The following is a 22475-nucleotide window of genomic DNA, read 5'->3' on the forward strand; positions in this document are numbered from 1 at the left end:
CAAAATAGAAACAATCCAAGCCAAAATCCTTAGAACAATGGTAAACGCCCCGTGGTACGTTAGAAACGAGGACATAAGGAAAGACCTCGGAATATCAACGGTCAAGGAGGAGATTACCAGATTCGCAACAAGATACAGAACAAGAATAGAAACACACACGAACCAGCTGGCAGTTGAAACGTGCAACACAACAAACATCGCAAGAAGACTAAAAAGGAAACACCCAATAGACCTCATAAAAGATATAACTTAGAAAAAAACGAAGCTGGCACCCCGCTGGGGGTAGCCGCCCACATGCTATATTATTTTTTATTTATATTTTTTTTCTTCACCAACAAGATATAACACTTTACCAAATGTCCGCAAGGACAAATTGTAAAATAACCAAAATAAAATAAAAAAAAAAAAAAAAAAAAAAAAAAAAAAAAAAAAATTTGAATAATAAAGAGAGCCGCGTACTATATGTGTCGACTTTCGAAATAGTGAACGCATGTAAGTATATGTACACATACCATTCTATACTATAATACAGCATTCTATCATACGATACTATACCATACTATATTATACTGTATTATATTACAATGTACTATAATGTACTGTACTATACTATTCTATACTACACGTTTATGAGAACCTGTAGTGCAAACAGCGATAGAACATCATGGAAATATTGCTCAAACAGTTTCGGAGGGATATATTCTAAATAATAAATTATTTGAAATATTATTTAAGGTTGATGAAAATTCTACGTACAGACCAATGAATAATTTTTTTTCAGTAATTTAATGCCTTTCTTTTCTACCCAACCTTTTTTCCCGATATCTTTTCCTCCTGTTAGTATAAACAATAATGAAGGCATACGCCGCGAAAGAAATGAATTTTACAAATTTACAATTTTACAATAAAGAGAGTTAACTATAACAAAATATTTAATCTACACTTTTTTATTCGTGAGGAAAAGCATTACGATTACTGATTTTAATTCTGACAGGAAAAGTAAGAATCAATAACATTTGTTATGGTCTGCAATTACATAATGCAACCACAATGCAACAGTATGTATAATGATAAAATAAAATAAAATAAAATAAAATAAAAGATTGTTGTAATAAATATACAAAATGACACTTGGAACATATACATTATAGATACAGATATGAGTGACTTGCACTTTGCTGTTTTATATGAAAATTCGTTCTTTGATCATAAATTATTAATGATTATCAGAATCAGAAAGAGAAAGCTTGAAATCATTAGAAAATTGTTGAAGAATTAAATTGAAAAAAATCTTATTTCGATGCTAGTTGATGTAAAGTGTAAAAGAACACGTATAATGTATTGTATATATTTATTTATATAAAAGACTTATGTCCTACGTTGATACTTCTCACCATAGCATAAGTATATATAAGTTCAACAATTTTTAACGGAGAGCATAGAGAGAATTCAGAAGATAAGTTTGGGACGATCGTCCAAATACTATCGCGATTACGCTGGTTATGAAGTAATAAAATAGCTAGCAATGATAGCCGGATGATAATCTCGTTACAAGTTACAAGACCAGTTATCTCGTTATTCACTACGTTGTATATACATACGACTGAATCTGGAAAATGGAAAGAGCATCGCGTGTTTGTAGTAGTATGTCGAACGTGTACAAAGATGATACGAGTTTACTAGACTAAGTAAACTTAATTAATCATCAAAACATACACAATCGAGAAATATTATAAACAGCAATTTTCTTGCATTTGATGTTTCGGAAAGTCGTTTGAAATGAAATGTACCTATGTGTTCGAAACTCGTGAACAGTTGGCAGTCATTGTAACGAAAGATGCATAAGTAGATATCAAAAAGATCTAGAAAGTGAGACATATATAATTAAAATCAGTCTATATATTAACTTGTAAAAAAATAAAAATATTCAACAACAGTTTTACCAAATTATTTCACTCAAATAGTTATATATTGTGTTAAATTGCCCCAACAGTTTCTTTCGTTTTATAAGGAAATAATAGGTGTACAACATTTTTTGTTTTATATTATTTTATTGAATTATGTATGATCCCATTGGATCATTTATTTATTATAATATAATTAGATATTATTTATATTAATACAAATATAATTATATATTATAATTATTTATTAATTATATTATGTATGATTTTATTGGCATCTGTTCCAATAGAACAAAATGGATCATACATAATTCGATAAAATAATATAAAATAAAAAATGTTGTGCATCAATAGATGCAATAATAATAACAACAATAATAATTGTATTTCCTTATAAAATGAAACAAACTGTTCGGACAATCTGATATATCATGATTTGCAAAGTTCTCAGCAACAAAATATTTATTCATGGACAAAAATTTGTTGTCAATAGTCAAGATGAAACCAGAAGCAGTTTGATCGACAGAAGTTTCTCGAAGCTCGTCTAATGCAACGCGACTTATTCTTTCTAATTACGAAGGTACACCGACGAATATTTAACCCGTTGAAACGGAGTTGATTCGTGACGAAAACGAATGATAGAAATGGTTCGTCGACTGCATTAACGCCAGGAAACACAGAGGAAAAAGGTTTAATCGTACGTTTAAAAGCACTTAGTCGCCGCTTGCTAAACGTTTCGATGTCTACAGAGAACGACGCGGCGGCGTTGCCGTTGCTACAGTCCAACTGTCTTATCCATTTTCGCATAAGGTTAACGACCGATGAGTTTGCGAAACTCAGCGACTTGCAATAAGTACGAGCGTCTCATTGGAACTCGTACGGACGCGACGGCGTATTCGAATAATTTGTAATGGTGAATTCGCGCCACACTACAGACCAAAGCATGAAAAGATGTAAGCGCAGATCGCTTAAAAAAGCTCGGAAATCTCCATGACTCGAGATTACAGAAACGAACCTGCTTGTACCGTTTTCGATTACGCCACTGTGAATCACAATCCATCCACTGAACGGCTAGATCACATTGTAAAGACCGATGAGTTTGATGGAACAAGTTGTACTTACAATGGATAATCTTCGCTGCTAACTAGAAAAAAAGAAGAAAAAAAGGAACAGAAAAAAACAAACACCTTTTATGTCGGACACGTGAAACGTGTAAAATGTAAGGCGCCATATTTTAGCGAGTCCTCCAACACTAGAGACGTGCATAAACGGTCCTGCAATGTAAAGTACAATCAACCAAAATAAACAATAGTCGGCGAAGGGAGAATGTATTGAAGAAAAGGGGCGAAAAGAGGTTGGCAATTCGATGATAAGAGCAAGAACAGAAGAAGAAACGAACATCGAAAAAAGAACAGCTATTTCCTTTTGAAGTGCAATCGATAACATTAATCGAAGGCCTTCTTTCCGGTCAATTTACTGTACACTGAACATATTTCAATGTTGTATCAAAAACTGATATCTATAAATGTTATACATTATTCGTCCTCGTCTGTTACGTTATCAATTTATCAGGCTCAGAAAATGAGACCGCTGAAATATATATAACAAATGTTTATGTAATTAATAAATTCTACTACTAGAAATTAGAACCCTTAATTTTATTAAAGAAATCAAAGCTACAATTTCAATTTTTCAATGGTGCTGTTTCAATGACAAGGGATTAGACTATTCCAATGTCTAACGTTGATGGAGAAAACAAAAGAGACAAAATTACACGAGAAGAATGATTTAAAGTGCGAACATTAGTTTTCTCAAACAGCCGGGAAGGTTTCAAAACGAGAAAGTATGCCCCCATTGCCCACAGGTCTACCTCTCGTAAACTTATAACATGTACCTATCATTTTTGTAAATGTGTTAAGTTTTCTTTTCCATTTTATCAATTTTTGGCATTTCCATTATATAGACAAATGAACAATTATATTCATTAGTTAGGTTTATCTACAAAAACCATCTAATGACTAATGTAATGAATCAATTAATCAAACATTAATATTACACTTTTGACGTTTTACGTTTTACAACAGTTTTAGTAGGATTATATTATATAGATAGGTCATTATATGTATATACACAGTCTGTAATAAAATGTATTATATTACATACATGTACATACATATATACATATCTGTATGATGAACATAATCTCCTATTTTTATTGTAACAAATGAAAGAATTCAACAGAATATATAAGCTTCTTTATGTAACTCGAGCCTCTTAAATATCTCATCTTGGTCATTTTTACTTAAAAAATTGAAAAACGTTTAAAATTAAATAATCAACGATGAAGATATTAATGAAGAAAACGAGATATATCAAGACCCAAATCCAAAATTTATCAACAGTCCCGGGAGTTTTAAGTTACCGATCGCTTAATGTTTGAAGCGGTTTGAATTTTCGTAGTATTCGAAAAGTTGAAATCATTTTGAAATGTCCATCGTTCGCTAATTACATACATATATCTAATTCTTGTTGCTCTACTAATTCTACTGTCTTATTTCGTTACATATAAACAAAAATTAAATATAAATAATTGATAACCATGTTCGCGACATCATTCTCGAATCATTATCATGGACAATGATCATTGGACTAGAAACATTCAATTGATTTACACGAAAACCGGATAATTCTATTAACGGAATATCGTATTGAAGAGAAAGTGGCGAAGCAAAACAGGGATGATAGAAAGGGGTGAAGTTGAAACAAAGAGAAAGGAGGAAGAAAAGAAATTGCGGTGGTCTACAGTCTAAAGACTACATCGAATGGAATGGAATCGTGAATATCGTGATTCTAAGGCATAAGGGGGGGGCAGTATCCGAGCGGACCAAGCAACGTCAGGGGGCCAGGGCAACAACCGAGGCTGACCTCTACGACAACCATCGGTCGCCTTCTCTCTTCTCTTGCTTGCCGCCCCTCTTCCCCTCCCCGGCCAAACCGACATCGTCGCTGTGAGTATGTAGTTGTAGATTGTAGTCATCACCGCTGCACCGGTGCTGCCGTTTCCGCGTCCCTAGCCCCTTTGGTCCCGCAAGCTCACCATTATCCATTCTCACCACAACCTTCGTATCAGCTTCTGTATCCTCCTCCCAACCGCTCATCCACGTCGCATCACCTTTTGTGGCTCCTCTTTCTGTATAGCACAATAATTCGTCGCCATTTCGCACGCCGACGCCACAGTTCTCCTCTCTTTACGAGAGGCAAAGTGCCTCGTATTCGTACTTGTTCCACATTGCCATGGCCTGTGAACCTCAATGACGAGAAACCTTAACAACGCTCGGGAACGGGTTTTTGAACTGCGTCTCTGTTCCTTGCAGATAGGATTTAACCTCTTTCGTTATGAAATAGTTTCAGCTCGAAGAAGCAAAAAAGAATCGTCTCACCCGGTTCCGATGGAATGTTTTCGCCATTTCTATCAAATCGATCTTGTACAACTTTTCTGTTGAGTTTACACCGCGCCTGAACAGGGTACAACTTTTGTCTCCTTCGTATGGACTCACAGTTTCCAATCAAACGCTATTTAATCAGTTCCTGCACGTACATCTCTCTGCCGAATATTTGTGACTTGCTTTATTCCGTACATGCATACATTTGTATAAAATGCTTAAATAATTTTAATCCACGTACATGATTGAGAAGTTCCCTCAAAAAAACATTTTATCCTACCCAATGATTATAGCATAAAATTCGCATTACTCTTCACTTCTACGATCTTTACAATTATTTCTAACTTTTAGAATTTCAGAAGAATTTATATTTATCAAGCTGACAGATCCATGTAAATTTAACGAATTCCGAACAGGAAGATACTATTATAATATCATGTATTTTTCTGTAAACTTACTCTGATTAATCTCCTTAACATGAATGTATTTCTTCGCCCAGATATGTGACGTGTGTATATATACACACACGCACGCACGCACGTACACACACATTCAGCGTGCGATTGACGCACTCTCTTTTCGAGGTAAATCACGGCTGATTTTCAACTTGAAAGTTCGACTTTTAGATAGAGTTACGTATCGTATTCCCACGGTAACACACTTTCTTCTAACTTCAATTGACATCGCTTATGACGATAAACTCATCGTTCTTGCGAAATGAGTTCAGTCACTCGATCATTGAACATCGACGATTACCTGGTGTTTGATTCATCGTTTATCCATCACTGTCGCTCCACAACCACGACTTCCATACAGACATGCTCTCGTTTTAACACTAAAACGTTGAGTAAAAACTCGTCATCGATATCGATACTGATAGCTCACGCGATATGGAGCCGATTTGTATCGTTAGAAAGTAACAAGAAAGACGCGCTCGGATTCATTAATTATTCCTGACTATCATTTTGTGGAAAGTGCGCTTTTCTGTAACACGACAAATTCGCTATGTGAAACTTTTGGGAAATTTTTATTCATTTTTCGAAATAGACATTTCAATTTTGTACATATATGTGCTATCATTTAAACATCTTCGTTTTCCGAATTATTTCGATAAACTGCAATTATAGAAATTAATTTGTGACTAGATATTATACTATTATGTTAGGCTGTAATATTTATATAATATTTGTTGAATTTAGGAAATTATGAACATACAATATACAGACAGTTAAAAAGTAAAGGAGAATATATGTATGCTACATATCTTTTTATCGGACAAGTAGAAGAGAAACAATTTACAAGTTGTTAATGCATTTAAGAATAAATATTATAGGAAACACTTTTATGACAACAAAGGAAATCATTTTTGTTCAACTACTTTTTATTTTACCAATAATACCAGTTCAGTGTCACAAGAAATTTTAATTCAAGAAACAAAATTTGTCGATGTCTACGCTTACGTTAATGATTAATCCAATTTCTATCAAAGACATAGAATAACTTGTAAACAGATCATGATTTCGTATACATTGCATATGTGGGAGAAATTTTTATTATTGCGTACAGAGGGGCAATCAAGTGAACGATGTAATTGTATACGTATATCTGTATTTGACTATCAAAATTATGAAATTAAGAATTAAGATAATATGACTATAATATGCGTGGAATAAAGTTTTTAATTCTGAATGAATGCGAATCAAAGTACACACACACACAATACAATCATTTTTACCTCATCTACAATGCATGGCAATTGCGTAATTTGCAGTAGTCTTCCTAAATTGGAAATTGTACTTGGAATTGTTAACGCTTTTTAAATTTTCATTAAAAATTTCGGATATATGTAGTTGTATCGTATGTAAGTAATAGAATCACTTCACTTTTAAACTTAGTTCTACTATCACAGTATGTACATTGAAAAAATATAATAAAACAAGCAATTATATTTAAAATAACCTGTTTTATCGTGACGCGCAAATCGTTTTAAAATAGCGAAAGAATCTATCTTACTCTATTAACAAATATATTCATATACTTTTGAAACGAAACGATAATCAAAGCAATAAATGAGATTTTCAAGTACATACATGTGTATGACATATATTTCGATTTGATTCTTATTATATGTACAAATTACCAAAAATCAAGAGAAGAGATAAAAGAAAATATGAATATTTCATCAAGTATCGTATTGTACTTGACAATAATTTATGATTTCGTTATATAATGTGGCAAGATTCTTCCTAGTATATATTATTGTATAGTTTGTGAACTGCTTCATATTGAATATCGATTATATTGAAATAATGACATTACGAAAAACTCGATGTTCAAATATGTAAATTTATCGACCTGCGAACTAATACAGAGGAAATTGGTATCTGGGATTTGGGACAACAATCAAAACACTAGACAGCAGTATTTTATATTCATGAAATTTCATAAGCACGAGGCCTTTGTTTTTATTATCTCTGTACAAAAACAGTCGAAAAAATTATAGATTTCTTTTGATAAAGATTTAATTTTTTCGAGCTCACGGCATATGTACAAGCGGGAAATGATAGACATAGTAACCTAAAAACTAAATATAATTATACATTGATATAATAATAGATATATAATAATTATAATTCATAATAATTAATATTAAACCTACAGTCTACAGATTCGAGAGTGTACGTAACGTGTTCCTCGTGTCTGTTCCATGTATCTCGTCAAAGTGTATTCGTCTACGTGTGTGTGTGTGTATTCATGTCTGCCACATATGTTTTACATGTGTTTGTTAATGACGGTGTGGTATACATACATTGGTAAAGTGAATTTCTTTTATGCAGAGTTCTTCGAACAAATTATTTCGCCTGCAATTATTTCGAAATCATAGTATGTTGTATTATATCGTATCGTACGTTTCCAATGTATATGTATAAGTTTGTCTATGTATGTCTCATGTGTCTTACAATTAGCTGTCCTGCCTGTTCTGTACGTTTGTGTATATGTGAACGAATGTTTCTTTTTTACTTGTGCACTGGCCAACAGGGTCGCCGAATTCGGATCTCAATAACCTTGGGTCAGTGTTCTTCTCTTTTGGTTTTAGTCTCAAACGAGAATGCGTATTAAAATCAGTATGAATTTTCCCTAATCAGTACAGTAAATCCGGTATCACAATTATGTTACCACGATGAGACCCACGGCCCACTTTATCCGAGTTGAGCACCCCTGCCAGGCTATACGCTCTCCTAATGTCCAATATCCATTCTCTTTTTTATTCCTCATTATACTCTCAAACCTCACCCTCTCCCTCTCTCACTCTCTTCCTTCCACGCTTTCTCTCGTTCTCACGTTCGAAAAAAAATGCTTCGACTCGGACTAATCGCTTGATTTTCCTTGTTCCTTTTTAAACTATACCCTCTCTCTATACTATATCTCGTGCATTCTCCTTCCTGGTGTCCCAACAAAACAGTTTATTTGACAGAAAAGAAAGACACGCGGCATATATGTAGTCTAATTTCGCGCTTCATATACATGTCAGATTTATGATTTCGACTATTGCCTTTCTCTCTCACACAATCTCAGTTATTCGTCATTTTATGTCAACAGAGAAAGCGGAGGGAACACAATGAAAAATACGAACGGAAGACGCATGTATTCGCATTTGTGTATAGAAATCTATCTCGAAACAATCGCAAAATTGCACGTGTTTACGCGAAGCGAGACTGTAATCAATCAATATAATCAATATATATTATAATTTTGAAACCACAATCGTACAACTTATGATTAAACTAGCTCTAAAATTTCCGGCTATAGAAAATTAAAATCTATAAACTTAATATTAAAATATATACATACACAGTGTTTGAATTCCATTTTGAAAAATAAAGAAAATAAATTCTCGCTTTCCGTCTCACGCGTCACTTTTGTGAACTCACGATTGAAATACATCGCATATACATTAATATCGTATTTACAATTTTCGCGAATTTCAAACGGCAATTGTTCGCAACAATCGCGCGTATTTGCATAGAAAAAATTGAAATGTTAAATTATTAGGATTTTTTGTACAAGTGTCGCATTAAATATACACGCAATAAATATTTTTCCATTTGCACTTTGCAATATGTTCTCTTCCCTGCATTTCCCTCTCCTTCCTCCCGCAAGCGTTCTTTACATTCGCCCCAACCCCACCATCATCGTCGTCATCATCCCCACCCCTGGCCCTAGCATACGTACACAGTGAACGACAATGTTTTCTCATGCAGAACTTTCTCTTGCTCGTATCTCATGCACGAGCTTCCTCGCAATTCGAATCTTGTTTTTTTTTTTTTATCATTTATCTTGATTTTGTCTCACTTTATTTAAAAAAATACTGAATTAACCAAGCTAAAATCACAGACTGCTGGTGCCATATCCCAGCGGATTTGTACAAATTCTTCCTGAAGGACTCTATGTATAGTTACAAGATGTTTGTGTATGTGTGTATATATACATATATATACATGTATGTATATACACATATATATACATATATGTATATACACATATATATACATATAAATATGTATATATAATATATTCGTATATATATGTATATGGATATATAGTAAATACAATTCACTCATGAAACGGTGTTCTGCTTTTCTCTCACTCTCATTCTTGCAATTTGTTTCGCTGAGTTTCCGCTTGTTCTCTCGCTACGCGTGTCATGTCATTCATTTCGTGTATGTGTTCATCTGTTACGTGTGATATAATCTACAACGTGTATAATCCACATAGGCGAATCCAACGGCATACATTAAACGAGTACTCCCTATACGATATTGTGAAAATTTTGTTTTTTCCTGGCTCCAAGCGAAGGGCAAATAAAACGGAAAGGGAATGTCTTTTTCTAGCTGTTGTCTGAAACTGCGCTATGTGATTCTATGGTAAGTACTAGACGGTGTGCGAGATTTTCTACGTCGCCGTTCGACTCACACTTTCACCTGTTTCGTCCAACATTACTTTCGACAGATTTCCCAATAGGTCGTTTAGAGAGAATCGGTTTGCATTTCTGATCTTCGAAATGGAAGAGCGAATTCGAATCTCTTTTTTTTCTATTCTTGTAGTTTTACGCGCTCGGTCACAATTTGAGCATGCTTAGCAATTTTAATCGAACATTCATAAATTCGTATTAATGTGTTCATCGACTGCGAATTAAAAAAATATGTAAACGTATAGGATCAATTAAAGGAGAAAAACCAAACTAACCAATAGGAACGATCGAACCTTTTCCAACATAAAGTGCAGCTCGTTTACGTGGATGGAAGAACATGCAAACAAAAAAAAGTGAAATTAATGCGTATAGACAACGTTCATATACATATATGTAATGCACAATCCTCAGAGGTTGATCGTGAAATATAATTAATCTATAAATTAAATCCGTTTAAAATTGCCACGCATACTTTTCAATATAAACATATTTATATATTATATACTTTTAGATATTAGTACAATACAGGCACGTGTACTCGTGATCTTATTCAGACACGCATACACGCACCTCTAATTAGGTCGCTCTCGCACACAGAGATTGCTCATATTGTCTCTCTATTTTTAATATAATCACAGACATGGTTTCTATATAATTGCTACATACAAACACTTCTGATTCGACACCGAACGCGACAAGGCTACCCTTTCCATTTCGCTCTATTCTTCACAAACATACTTTACATTTCTCTCTTCGTTTTTTGTCCTCTATCACACTTACACGTGCTCACAATTTCATGCTATGATTGTTACAAATGAACGGCATTCTCTCAAATACTTGCATACCACGTTTCAATTTTTAGCGCGAGTTATTACGCGAATATTCCGAGCAAGTATTTCCGTCACAGAAGAAAAGAACGAAGAAACGATATATCATCCGATCATATTATCAGACAATAGTCGTTTCCATATTCTACTTGATAGTTGTTATCGAAATCCTACTAAACTAGATACGCCATCGATGAACCCATGATGAAACAGCTGTGTATCTACATATGCATATGCATATACATATACGAGAGTATGTACATATATGTATAATTGAAGGATTTTATCTCGAAACAATAGAATTGTTATCAAGAAAGCTTCGAGAACCTCGCAATTTCGTACGTTTTCTTTAAATTTTCTAGCTTTGAACAATGTAAGTGTCAGGCAATTTTTTCTTGTTACTTTCTACTTCTTCTGTAAGAAAATAATCTTTGCAAGTCGGCATGTTTCCCCATTTCCCTGTATACATATTTTGAAAGCTGTAATGAGTATAAAGAAATTGTTAAAATGAACATTTTTGTGTAATATTTTTGGACTTGAGAAGATTGACAATTCCTAGAATAAGAGTAATACAGTGTGTATGAGAGGGAAATAAAAAAATATACATTAGCTCTAATAGTAGAAGTGAAAAGAAGAGGAAGAAAATTGCCCGATATTTATATTGAAGTCTCCTACAAAGTTACGAAAGTTTAAGAAAAATTTCATGTTTTAAGTTAGCAAAATTTTCTTGTAAGTGAAATTGAAACACATACCACATACACTTGCGTGTGTAACACGTAAAATACCCATTACGATTTCTATTGCATATACATTTGATTAATTGCATTCAATTATTGCAACAAACGCGTACTATTTAATAACTACTAAATAAAAACTTGTCAATATATGAATGAAACAAGGTTGTTCGATTGTACCAATTTTGCAAAGTAGAAAACTAACGCGATAAGAAAAAGAGATCGAGCAATAAAAAAAAACCGAGGTTGCGATAAAAAGGATACACTTTTGCTCACTCCTTATTCATATCAACATGCATACATGTATCCTTCATTTGACTCGATTCCTCTGTCACGTTCGAAACACCAGAAAAGATAATTATTCGATATATGCACGAAACATGCCCTCTCTTCGTTCGAAGAAAATCACAGATGTTTGCCTCATGTTTGTTGCTTGTTTTCACGTACATTGTACACGACACTATTCCTTCCTTTCTTTCTTTCTTTCTTACTCTCATTCATCCTATATGGCAACACACATACGTAACATAATATGCACGCAACGCACACGGCACACATTCTCACTTTCAATCACGCACTCAGTTTCTTGTGCTCTCTTTTATACATTCGTTTCCCCTCGCTCTATACTCGCAAAACAGATACATAATATACAATTTGGCGCAACGTATTCGCGCAAATATGGTTTCCATCGACTTGCGCAATACGTGCTCTCTACATACATAATACCTATATATATGTACATATAAAACTCACGCATTTTGTTAAAGGTTTGTACGTATGAAGTGTAACGTGTATTCTTATTGTGTCAACGATGCCGACGCGTGGATCGAGTTCGAGACTGCTCGACTACTGATGATCAATGAAACAATGGCTATGGACGATCCAAGAACGATAATGGGCCACTGCTACGATACCAGTGACATCGAGAATAGTTGATAAATATGATTGCCATTAGCATGCTTGTTAATGCGTGCTGTAAGAGGAGCTCCGGATCAAAGAAGAAAATGGAAAGGTCGACACAGATCGATAATCGTTTATAGTAACAGGTCTCTTCTGTATGTTGGACAAAGTGGTGACGGAAACATATATATGTTGGTTTTTCTTGGTATGTGTTTGGTATACTCGTATATGTGTGACTCGGTGGTGATTTGCATTGACCGTGCGAGGTTAGAGAGAAAAAAAAATTCTTGAAGCTCAACCAGCGTGTTGACCATGCGGATAGAAGAGAGAATGCAGTATATATGTTATTCGTCAATTTTTCACTGGAAAACCAATTGCTTCTTTTTTCATCTTCGTCCTCGATGTTCGTCCTTCGGCCTTCATCAGCGGAGGGAAAGCATATCAAGAACATCGGAACACGAGAGGGTTCAGAATAATCAATTAGATTGATAGATAAAAAACGTTCGTGGAAGAAAAGAGATTTGCGACAATAAAAACACATTGTTGAATCCTTTCCAAGAGAGGGGGAGAGGGGAGAGAAGCTTGTTTCGCTTTTCCTCTCACGAGAACAGAGAGAGGGCCACAGACTGGTTCGTTGTTCCCCCACTCCAGACGTAACTTCTTTTCGAGATAAACGGAAGTACGCGGGAGGTGAGCTGAGATCAATTTGTCGGTCTGAGAGAGACCCTCGGAGCGGAGCTCGCCCATATATTATTTTCTCACATTTGCGGGCGCGATCTCGCTAGCAGTCGGTATTTTCAACAGAAAGAGTTGGAAAAACTGGATCTTCTCGTGAAATACGCCAAAACGTAAGAGGACCGCTGGTCTAGTTAGACATCGTCGTTACGCGAACGCGCAATATTCTCCTCGAATATTCAAACGATGATGGTGCTCTTCTTGCCATGAATTCCATGAATTCTCTTCCTCTTTCGTATGGTTGACAAAAATTCAGGATGATACATATGTATGTGTACGGTTGGACTAGAGTCGGTCGTGATAACGATCGTTGGGACTCCGACAAAAGCTCGTCGAACGATACGTATTGGACGAATTTTTTCGGTTAAATCAGCTTTAGCAAAATAAAATAAAATAAAAAAAAAAAAAAAAAAAAAAAAAAAAAAAAACGGTTATACACTTTTTTTACACGTTTGTTGTCCTTATTTAGATAGAACAGTGCACACTTCATTTCCTTTGAAACTCGACTTATACAGAGTAAAATTGCGCGTTCGTGTGCACGAGTTAAACATTCACCCGACCAGAGGAACGCCATCCACATATCATGAAACCCATGTGCTTTGATCAATCCGAGAGCGTGATGCACGTCCAGTGAAAACGAAACAAGATGCTAGTGTTGTCGCATCGATGAATTTACGTGGAAAAACGCTTCAACTGGAAACGAACGCGGCGATCTGCTCGCTAAATTGTGAATGCTCCAATAACAACGAATCCTTGCAACTTTCAAATTGCTGCTGCTGTTGTTGCTGTTGCTGCTGATGGTGTTGATGCTGGTGTTGGTGTTGATGCTGATGTTGAGATTCTTCCGGTTCAGGTTCTGTACGTTCGTATAAAACACAAATAGATCCGTTTTCACCGATTCTGTAGGATACTTCCGATGGATCGATCCACATGGTGAGCTCGCTTGGAAACAAGCTATGCAATACCGTTGGCAGTAAACCGACGTTAGCACCTGCCTGTGCTATTACTGGATCCATTTTACCGTTGATACGTATGCAACGGTAACCGGAACCACGATTTGGTCGATCTGGGAACCAGTGATCCCTGTAACGATGACGCAAAACCTCCGTCAAAGAGGACTTGAACATCTCCAGCTGACGTTCAGACAGTTGACCTGTCTGAAGACGCAGTAGATGCACCAAAAAATCCGCCGCTGACACAATTTCCAGTCTCATGGTTGGTATGCAATACGACCCAGGACGAACGGTCTATGATAAAATTTTGCTGATAGTACAGTACCACTCTTCTTCTTCTTCCACTTCTTCCGTTGTTTTTTCCCCCGATAGAGACGAGAGACGACGCGATCAAAAGAAAGCACTATTCCTTCCGTGATTCGAGAGATCACGGCTCGAGAGAGACCGTTGTTGCTCGCAGTTCGCACACAGGAGTCTTCACAAAATGGCGTCGTCGCCACGTCGCACGATCGCGTTTAGTATTCGTTCGCTGACGCTCCAGCGCGAAAAGAAACTGAGCGCTTTTCGATTGTTCTTTCGCAAATATCGACTAAGATATGACACAATTTGTTTCAATCTTAAGTCTCTGTGATAGTAGCGCGTATCTTCTGTTTTAGAATTTTCAAATTTCGTTGGGATCGTCTCCCAAAAGCGACGAAATTAATCTGTCGGAAGTCAGAGATGTCGTGACGATCGTAACTTTTTCGATCGTAAACGCGTTCCAACTCGTTTCTCCCAATCGATCTCTGAGATACCACAGAGATTCGTTAAAACGATGAAACGTAAAATACAAAGAACGCAGCAACAATAACCTTCTTTTCTTCTACGCTTCACTTAGTGCACCTTGTAACCGGGCAAAACTTTCTCACGAAACTCAATCGACACACTTTTTTTCCGACTCACATAACAACCGCACCCACCAACTGCCAACGACTTTCTAGTGGCAGCGACCGTCGACGCGAACGAAGTAGCTTTGTCTCTTTGTTCACGCAATCTAGAGTGGGGATGGTAGCCGCACTCTAATTGGGTCGTTCCGATTCCCACCATAACTGTCGGTCACGTGACCGCAATCTGCGCGGTTTTGGCTGCGCAAATGTTTGCAGCTGCGTCCCGAATACGGATCGTCTGCGCGAATAAAGGTTCTCAATTGGTTTATGTATACTGTATACTATATCCACTACCCACATCAAGCTTGCAATTGATAATTTTCTGTCCTCATAACATTTTTCTGAAATTTCAGTTACGGATACGCATATAAATATACTAATATACGATCTAAGAAATAAGAATATTAAAGAAATATTAGTATTTTCTAGTATAGATTAATTATACATTATTACTGAAAAATAAACGATTTAACAAATTGTTTAAACGTTATGTTAACCTTTTTAGTGGCGACTAAAAGAATTTTATCTAAGCGAAAAATACCGAATCAATTGGTGTGATTTGATAAGGTTTGAGGAAAAATCATTAAAAAAAGTAAGAATATTTTCAAAATTAAAAAAGGAACATATTACGAAATAAAGGAAAATAAGTTAATGCTAATTGTATTTCAATTGGTTGGTCAAAATGTGTTGAAAATCATACTAGTAATACTTATTCAAAATCATTAAATAAAATGGAAATATCAATTTTCTTTTATAAACAATATTTGCAATTAAGAAAAACCATCGCTCAGTCATAGTCTTATGTAGAACACGTAGTATAAAGCATAAATACTGCATTCTAAATTATTTGTAACAAAATTTCTAATATCAAAACAGAAAACTAAATGATAATCCCATGATGCGCAACGAGCGTCAAGAGGATTACTTGCTCCAAAACAAGTGATTAGTGTAGCTAGTATGACATCACTGAAATAACATTCTAATATTATTATAAATATTTATAGTTAATATTATAGTGAATTATAGTGAATATATGTAATATTTACTTATTATTACTCACACAAATAATTTACTTGATGGTTACTAATATATACATCCTTCCTGTAATCCTTTATTACACAGATTACAAATTGTGCGCGATCTTCGCACAGGCCCATCAAAAATTTTATTATCGCTCTGTTGATGCAAGATTATTTTGTGAAACATAAAGACATATATTCCGTTACAAACAGTGTTATCTAAAACCTGTGATTACGATCTCAAGCAAATCTACCGTGTCGAACTTTTATCTTATGGCATTAGCGTATACGCAGTGTCGACATCAACTATCGCGAAATGTAACAAAAAGTTAAAGCCATAAAAAATTTTTTCAATTTGTGGAACATCTCACACAGGGCTTCTGCAGAAAAATTCAAAGAATTACAATGTTTTACAAATTTATTTTGAGATAAAATGCTCTGACGATGCGAGTAGTAAGGCGCCCATCGCATACGCAACGATATATCGTCATTGGCACTAAAGGGGTTAAATAATATACATAATTTTTATATGTCTAGACATAACATAACATTACATATTATATTATATGTTATATAATATTATATATTAATAGTATACATTATAATATAATATTTAATAAATCTAACCTACATATTACATATTACATGATACAAATTACATATTATAAGATATTGTAAAATGTTTCAAATATTTGTCACCTACTTGAAACCGGCTTGATTTATAATATAATATGTAAATATGAGTTAGATCATTTAAAATGTGGTTTGAAAAAATGTATTATGTAGGTATATATTGTAAAATAACATGCAATTACATATATATATATATATATATATATATATATATATATATATATATATATATATATATATATATATATATACCCTTATAAAGGTTAAAGTAAAATTGTAGCAGATTTCTAAAATAATATTATATTTTTATACGTATTTATTATACTTTTAATTCTCGATAAAATATCGTTATACTTATAAGGTATCTTTACCTTTATTGGAGATTTCGAAACAAGGCATTGATTTTTGTAGTAGCCTAATATATTGTAACATGTAACACGTAATGAATATTACGATAGTACATGTTAATAATGTTTTCATTGCTCCAAAATCCTTGAATACATTCAGTTTTACATTTGATGATATAATGTAAAAATATATATATTATACGTATATTGGATTTGCGCTGATAACTATGCCTTTCAAGAAGCACGAATATGTGTCGAGTATGAATTTTTCATTATATATATAAAACTGCAAGATATATCACGTACCACGTTAATAATAAATTCTTGCACAATTATTCAAGCACGTTTTGGGTCTGAAATCCTTATTGTATCAAAATATGTCAAAAAGAAAACCGATTCGATAAGATACTTGTACCTAACTATAAAATATATATAGACTACTCTAAAGCTATTTGATAGTTACTACATATTTATAAACTGTATTACTAATGGAGACTATCAGGAAAAAAGGGTGAGCCTTATTATACTTATTATTCGTCCACTGTTAAGTTAGGTAAATGGATATCAAATACATATGTACAGGCATTCGTTAACTAATATTACATTATATTACATAATCTTACATTTCTGTTCTTCTTTCATTTTACTTCAATGGTTAGGGTTAGGTTATCTTTCTTTTCCTCCTTTATCAATATCAATGTGAAGCTAATTATATTTAAATCAAAAGACGATAAATATTTTGTTTCTGTTTTTCTTTTTCATTTTTACTTAATTCTATATTTCTGTTTTCTTTTTTTCCGCTTTTTAAAAATTGAATAATACATTTCATAGGATCAATAAAAACAACAATTTACAAAAGTGAACGAAGAATTACGAAAGATGACAAATATAGCATTATTTTCTGTTCGAAATATGTACTCGATGCAAGATATATATTTTATATCAGTCAGATATCAGTCAATACATATATTATTTCAATTTTTGAAAGCAAAAATTTATATTTTTGACCTAAGGAAAAAGTTAGCTAGTCATTTCTAGTTTAAAACATTTTGAGGTGGTGTTTATCGAGGTATTTGAGGTGTTGATCGAGTTTTACGACTTTCGGAATAAAGATTAAAACATTTGAAAAAGGAAAGAAGAGAGAATATGACAAGGTTGAAAGTAAAGAGTGAATATTGGATAATAGCAGAAAAAAGTGACATTTTCCTGTTTCTATACAGTGGCACAAAAAAAGCTACGATTACTAGCTAGAATTATAAAAATATATATAGTCACATTTACATACATATATATAATATTATATTTCTTTTTTTAGTCGAAATTCAAAAAATTCATTTATGTATGTATATCGTATTTCATTGAATCAAAAAACGCAGTTTACTCTATCGATTTTTTCACAATTTCCCCTGTCCATTTCATTCTACCGTCGGCATCGCTAGATTAGTCCCCTCCCTGACCAAGCTTGATAAAAGCATACCTAGAAAACGTACGTAGGTATATACCTGATGGTCGAGGGTGATTCACTACCCATGATCTTACAATAAGCATTACCGACCCCGTACTGTTTAGCTACTTAAATCGAGCTGATCGATCGAACATTAAACCAGGCCCGTCGCATCAGTCTAGAAATGCATGTCACACATTATACAGTTACAGCCCTGTAACGAGTCTGCCTGTTCTTCATTTAATAACAGCGACTACAAGACCAATGTCGAAAACCGCACGCAACCTTTATACCAAAAATGCCTACTCTTATAACGTTTTCGATTCTTCTCAACTGCGCTCTGTTTCTACAGAGTTTATCAATAGCGTTTCTACGACTTGGATCGTATGAGTAACTCACAGTCTTTCGCGTTTACAACATATCAAAATATTAACATAACGTAACGAAATTTTTTTTTATAAGTATCGAAATTTACAAATACCATTTAGAATCGCGTAATTTCTACCACTTATTATTTTGAAAAAGAACAAAATATATGGAATAAAATTTGAAAATTATGAAATGCTCATTCCAAATATTATGCAAATGTCCAATAACTGACTGGGAACCACTGATGGAAGGGTGTTCTGGAAGCCAGAATTACATACGCATACATACATAAATCGTGCAGCTTCGAACGCAATGGACGTTGTTTCCTGCACTCTACTCATTATTCCTCATTTGTTTTTGAATAACCGCGATTACAATTGAAATGATTTAAAATGTACATTGAAGATTCTAAAAAGATCAATTTCAAACTTATGAAAAGAAGTGTATGTATGAAAGCAATTTATGCGGGAAACATTTGATTTCATAATTTCAATATAAAAGACAAAAAGTGAGAAACTAAAAATCTTAGAATAATAGCATGTACTAATTTAATTAATTGACATAAATATTTGTAAATTAATTTACGAATTAGTCGAATGAAATTATGTAATTTAAGAATTTTCAAAGCTTACAACTAATTGTCACAGTCTCGTCACAATTACAAGTAGAAGGATTTCAAAGCATTGTTTGTTTGCATGGAACTATATACGAGCTTCGCGTAAATTTAACAGACTTACATTTCCGTTGCACGGATTACGAGAGAGCGCGCAAACAAATTACCGATATTGTACAACGATATAATGGCAATGGTATTGGTATTAAGCTTGACTCGGGATTCGTGGTAAAAGGTATCGAGCATTTCCGTCCAGCTTTATCGTATAGTCTTAAGTGCAATTAACGCTCGCCTGTGCGACCTAACGCTAAACAATGAAGAACTGCCTGCACAAACGAGACGATTCGATTGTGGTTTCTGTATGTACTGTGCAATATATATATATATATATATATATATATATATATATGTATGTATGTATGTATGTATGTATGTATGTATATTTTCAATATTGTATATGATATTCAGAAACGTGTTTGGACCGCTATACTAGTGCAAACCTCATGCATATTATGTATAGTGCGTTGGAAAGTCCCGCAGAGCGACACAAGGGAAATGGAGATACTTTTCTCTATTCTCTATCGCTCGCCCTCACGCGTTTCTATAATGCCATAGTATAATATATATACATATTCCTTCATTTGTATAAGTAACACTTTCAGCCAGTACGCGTTCTTAATTAAATAACATAATAATTAAAAACAAATAATTCATATTATTCGCATAGTAATAATATACTATAATATAATGTTGATCGTAATTAATCGTTTCCAGGGAAAATTAAATACTAAATATAAAATATCCGGGAAGGAAGACGGAATTCCGTATACCATATAAAAGGTATATGGCAAGGGCCTTGCAAAGGTATGAAAAGCAGGCCTGATTTGCCAACTGTTTCACTATGTAGAACATTTCATTCGTAATTCCAGGAGTTTGCCGTTGCCAAGTTGGCAACTAAGAGTCGATCGATAAACTCAGATTATTCTGGCTGGCTTCGTTCTCTGCGTATATGGACAGGTTTCGAGTAAAGTTTCCATATATATTGAGAAATCGTGTATTGCCACCGGTTCTGTATTCTGTATTAATTTAGCTAACATACTTACTTACCTGTTTTTACAAGTTGCCCCTTTTTTCGCCAACCACGACTCGGCGAAAGTGACGCATGTTCTTTAATATCACCTGCAACAGAAAGCTAAACATGAGTGCATGGATATTACTTTCATTTTTCAGCTGATTACATATGTACTACAATTCATTATTTTGTCATTTATTTACAGTCATTTATAGTCATCTACAGTCACCTATAGCCATGTTTTTGTGTAATTATTGTTCATTGCGATCATATGTTTTTGTGCATCTTTATAAATTGTAATAACTCATAACACATATGAGAATAATTCGAAATTTTAAAACTTCATTACTTCTTCACCCGAATACTCCAAATCTGAGTACTTACTTCATTATACACATATATAATAGGTACTAAGCAATAATGTTATCCGTTATACATATAACCATATATGTCATATTATAACATTTCGTTATGTTAGCTTTTTAACAGATGATTATTATACAAAAGATATTCAAGCATTTCAACGCGAACAAATTTTCTTGTAGCTTCCAAGGTCGCCATCAAAGTTTCAAACACATCTACACATTGTGTTAAACGTTAAATGCCTAAATACTCCTTTTAGATAGTTGGCGCACTTTGTAGTCGCCGTTTGTAATCAGCTAACAGTAAATCATCTTAGCGCAGGATACACGAATAGATTTAATATTTTAACGAATGACTACTTCCGTTGCTTCGTATTTTACTTATGTTATGTCATGAACGATCGCAGCAAGCAAACTACGATAACTACGAAACTCATCCGTATGCACTACTATCGTGAATATGCGAGCCGATCAATCTACGTGAAATATTTTTCAATCTAAATGTCTACTTCTAAAAGAAACAATTGCAGATAATTAATTTCTTTATGTAAATATTTTATATTCTTTTTGATAAATAAGAAACATCACTATTAACTATCGATTAGAAGTCGAAAACGAAATGTTACGAATATATTTTTAGAACTAATAGATTTTAACACGTAAATACAAATATCATGTTTACAATCTGCAGAGTGTAGGTATCGTATACATATGTCGTATACATACATACGTACGCACATACATACATACGTACATACATACATACATACGTGCATACATACATACATACGTGCATACATACATACATACGTGCATACATACATACATACGTACATACATACATACGTACGTACATACATACATACGTACGTACATACATACATACGTACGTACATACATACATACGTACGTACGTACGTACATACATACATACGTACGTACATACGTACATACATACATACGTACGTACATACATACATACATACGTACATACATACATACATACACAAATATATGTATATATGTATGCATATAAGCAGTGGTAGTATCTTATGCAAAAATAAATCGAAAATAGGAAATAATATGCTTTTATCTGAGGGTGATTACACGGTCGAATAGAAGCATGTGGTAAGTACCGCTATTATTGCTACTACAAAACCGCGTCTCTTTCTGACGCAACGCGACACGACGCGCCGTGGAAGAATACCGGCGAATACCGGTA

At 34.0% G+C, this 22475-nt stretch overlaps 2 protein-coding genes across 4 annotated transcripts in view; both read right to left on the reverse strand.

The window, feature by feature from the left end:
• Window positions 1–22475, reverse strand: part of LOC132908334 (inositol-pentakisphosphate 2-kinase) — an 82103-nt gene that overhangs the window by 25625 nt on the left and 34003 nt on the right. Inside the window, exon 2 of one of the 3 annotated variants that reach the window (XM_060962274.1) lies at window positions 20927–20998. Coding sequence is in view for 1 of the 3 variants with exons in the window: in XM_060962273.1 (XP_060818256.1) it covers window positions 20923–21011 (89 nt within the window). In the remaining 2 variants the exon portion in view is untranslated. Of the gene's footprint in view, window positions 1–20922; window positions 21012–22475 lie in introns of all 3 variants that reach the window. The other 2 variants (XM_060962275.1, XM_060962273.1) reach the window with 2 other exon arrangements.
• LOC132908347 (protein BTG2-like) lies at window positions 12356–15487 on the reverse strand. Its single transcript, XM_060962291.1, has one exon. It carries the CDS (start codon window positions 14727–14729, stop codon window positions 14205–14207), a length of 525 nt encoding a protein of 174 aa, XP_060818274.1. The 5' UTR covers window positions 14730–15487; the 3' UTR covers window positions 12356–14204.

Source organism: Bombus pascuorum, chromosome 6, assembly GCF_905332965.1.
Source record: "Bombus pascuorum chromosome 6, iyBomPasc1.1, whole genome shotgun sequence".
NCBI classification, from domain to species: Eukaryota; Metazoa; Arthropoda; class Insecta; order Hymenoptera; family Apidae; genus Bombus; species Bombus pascuorum.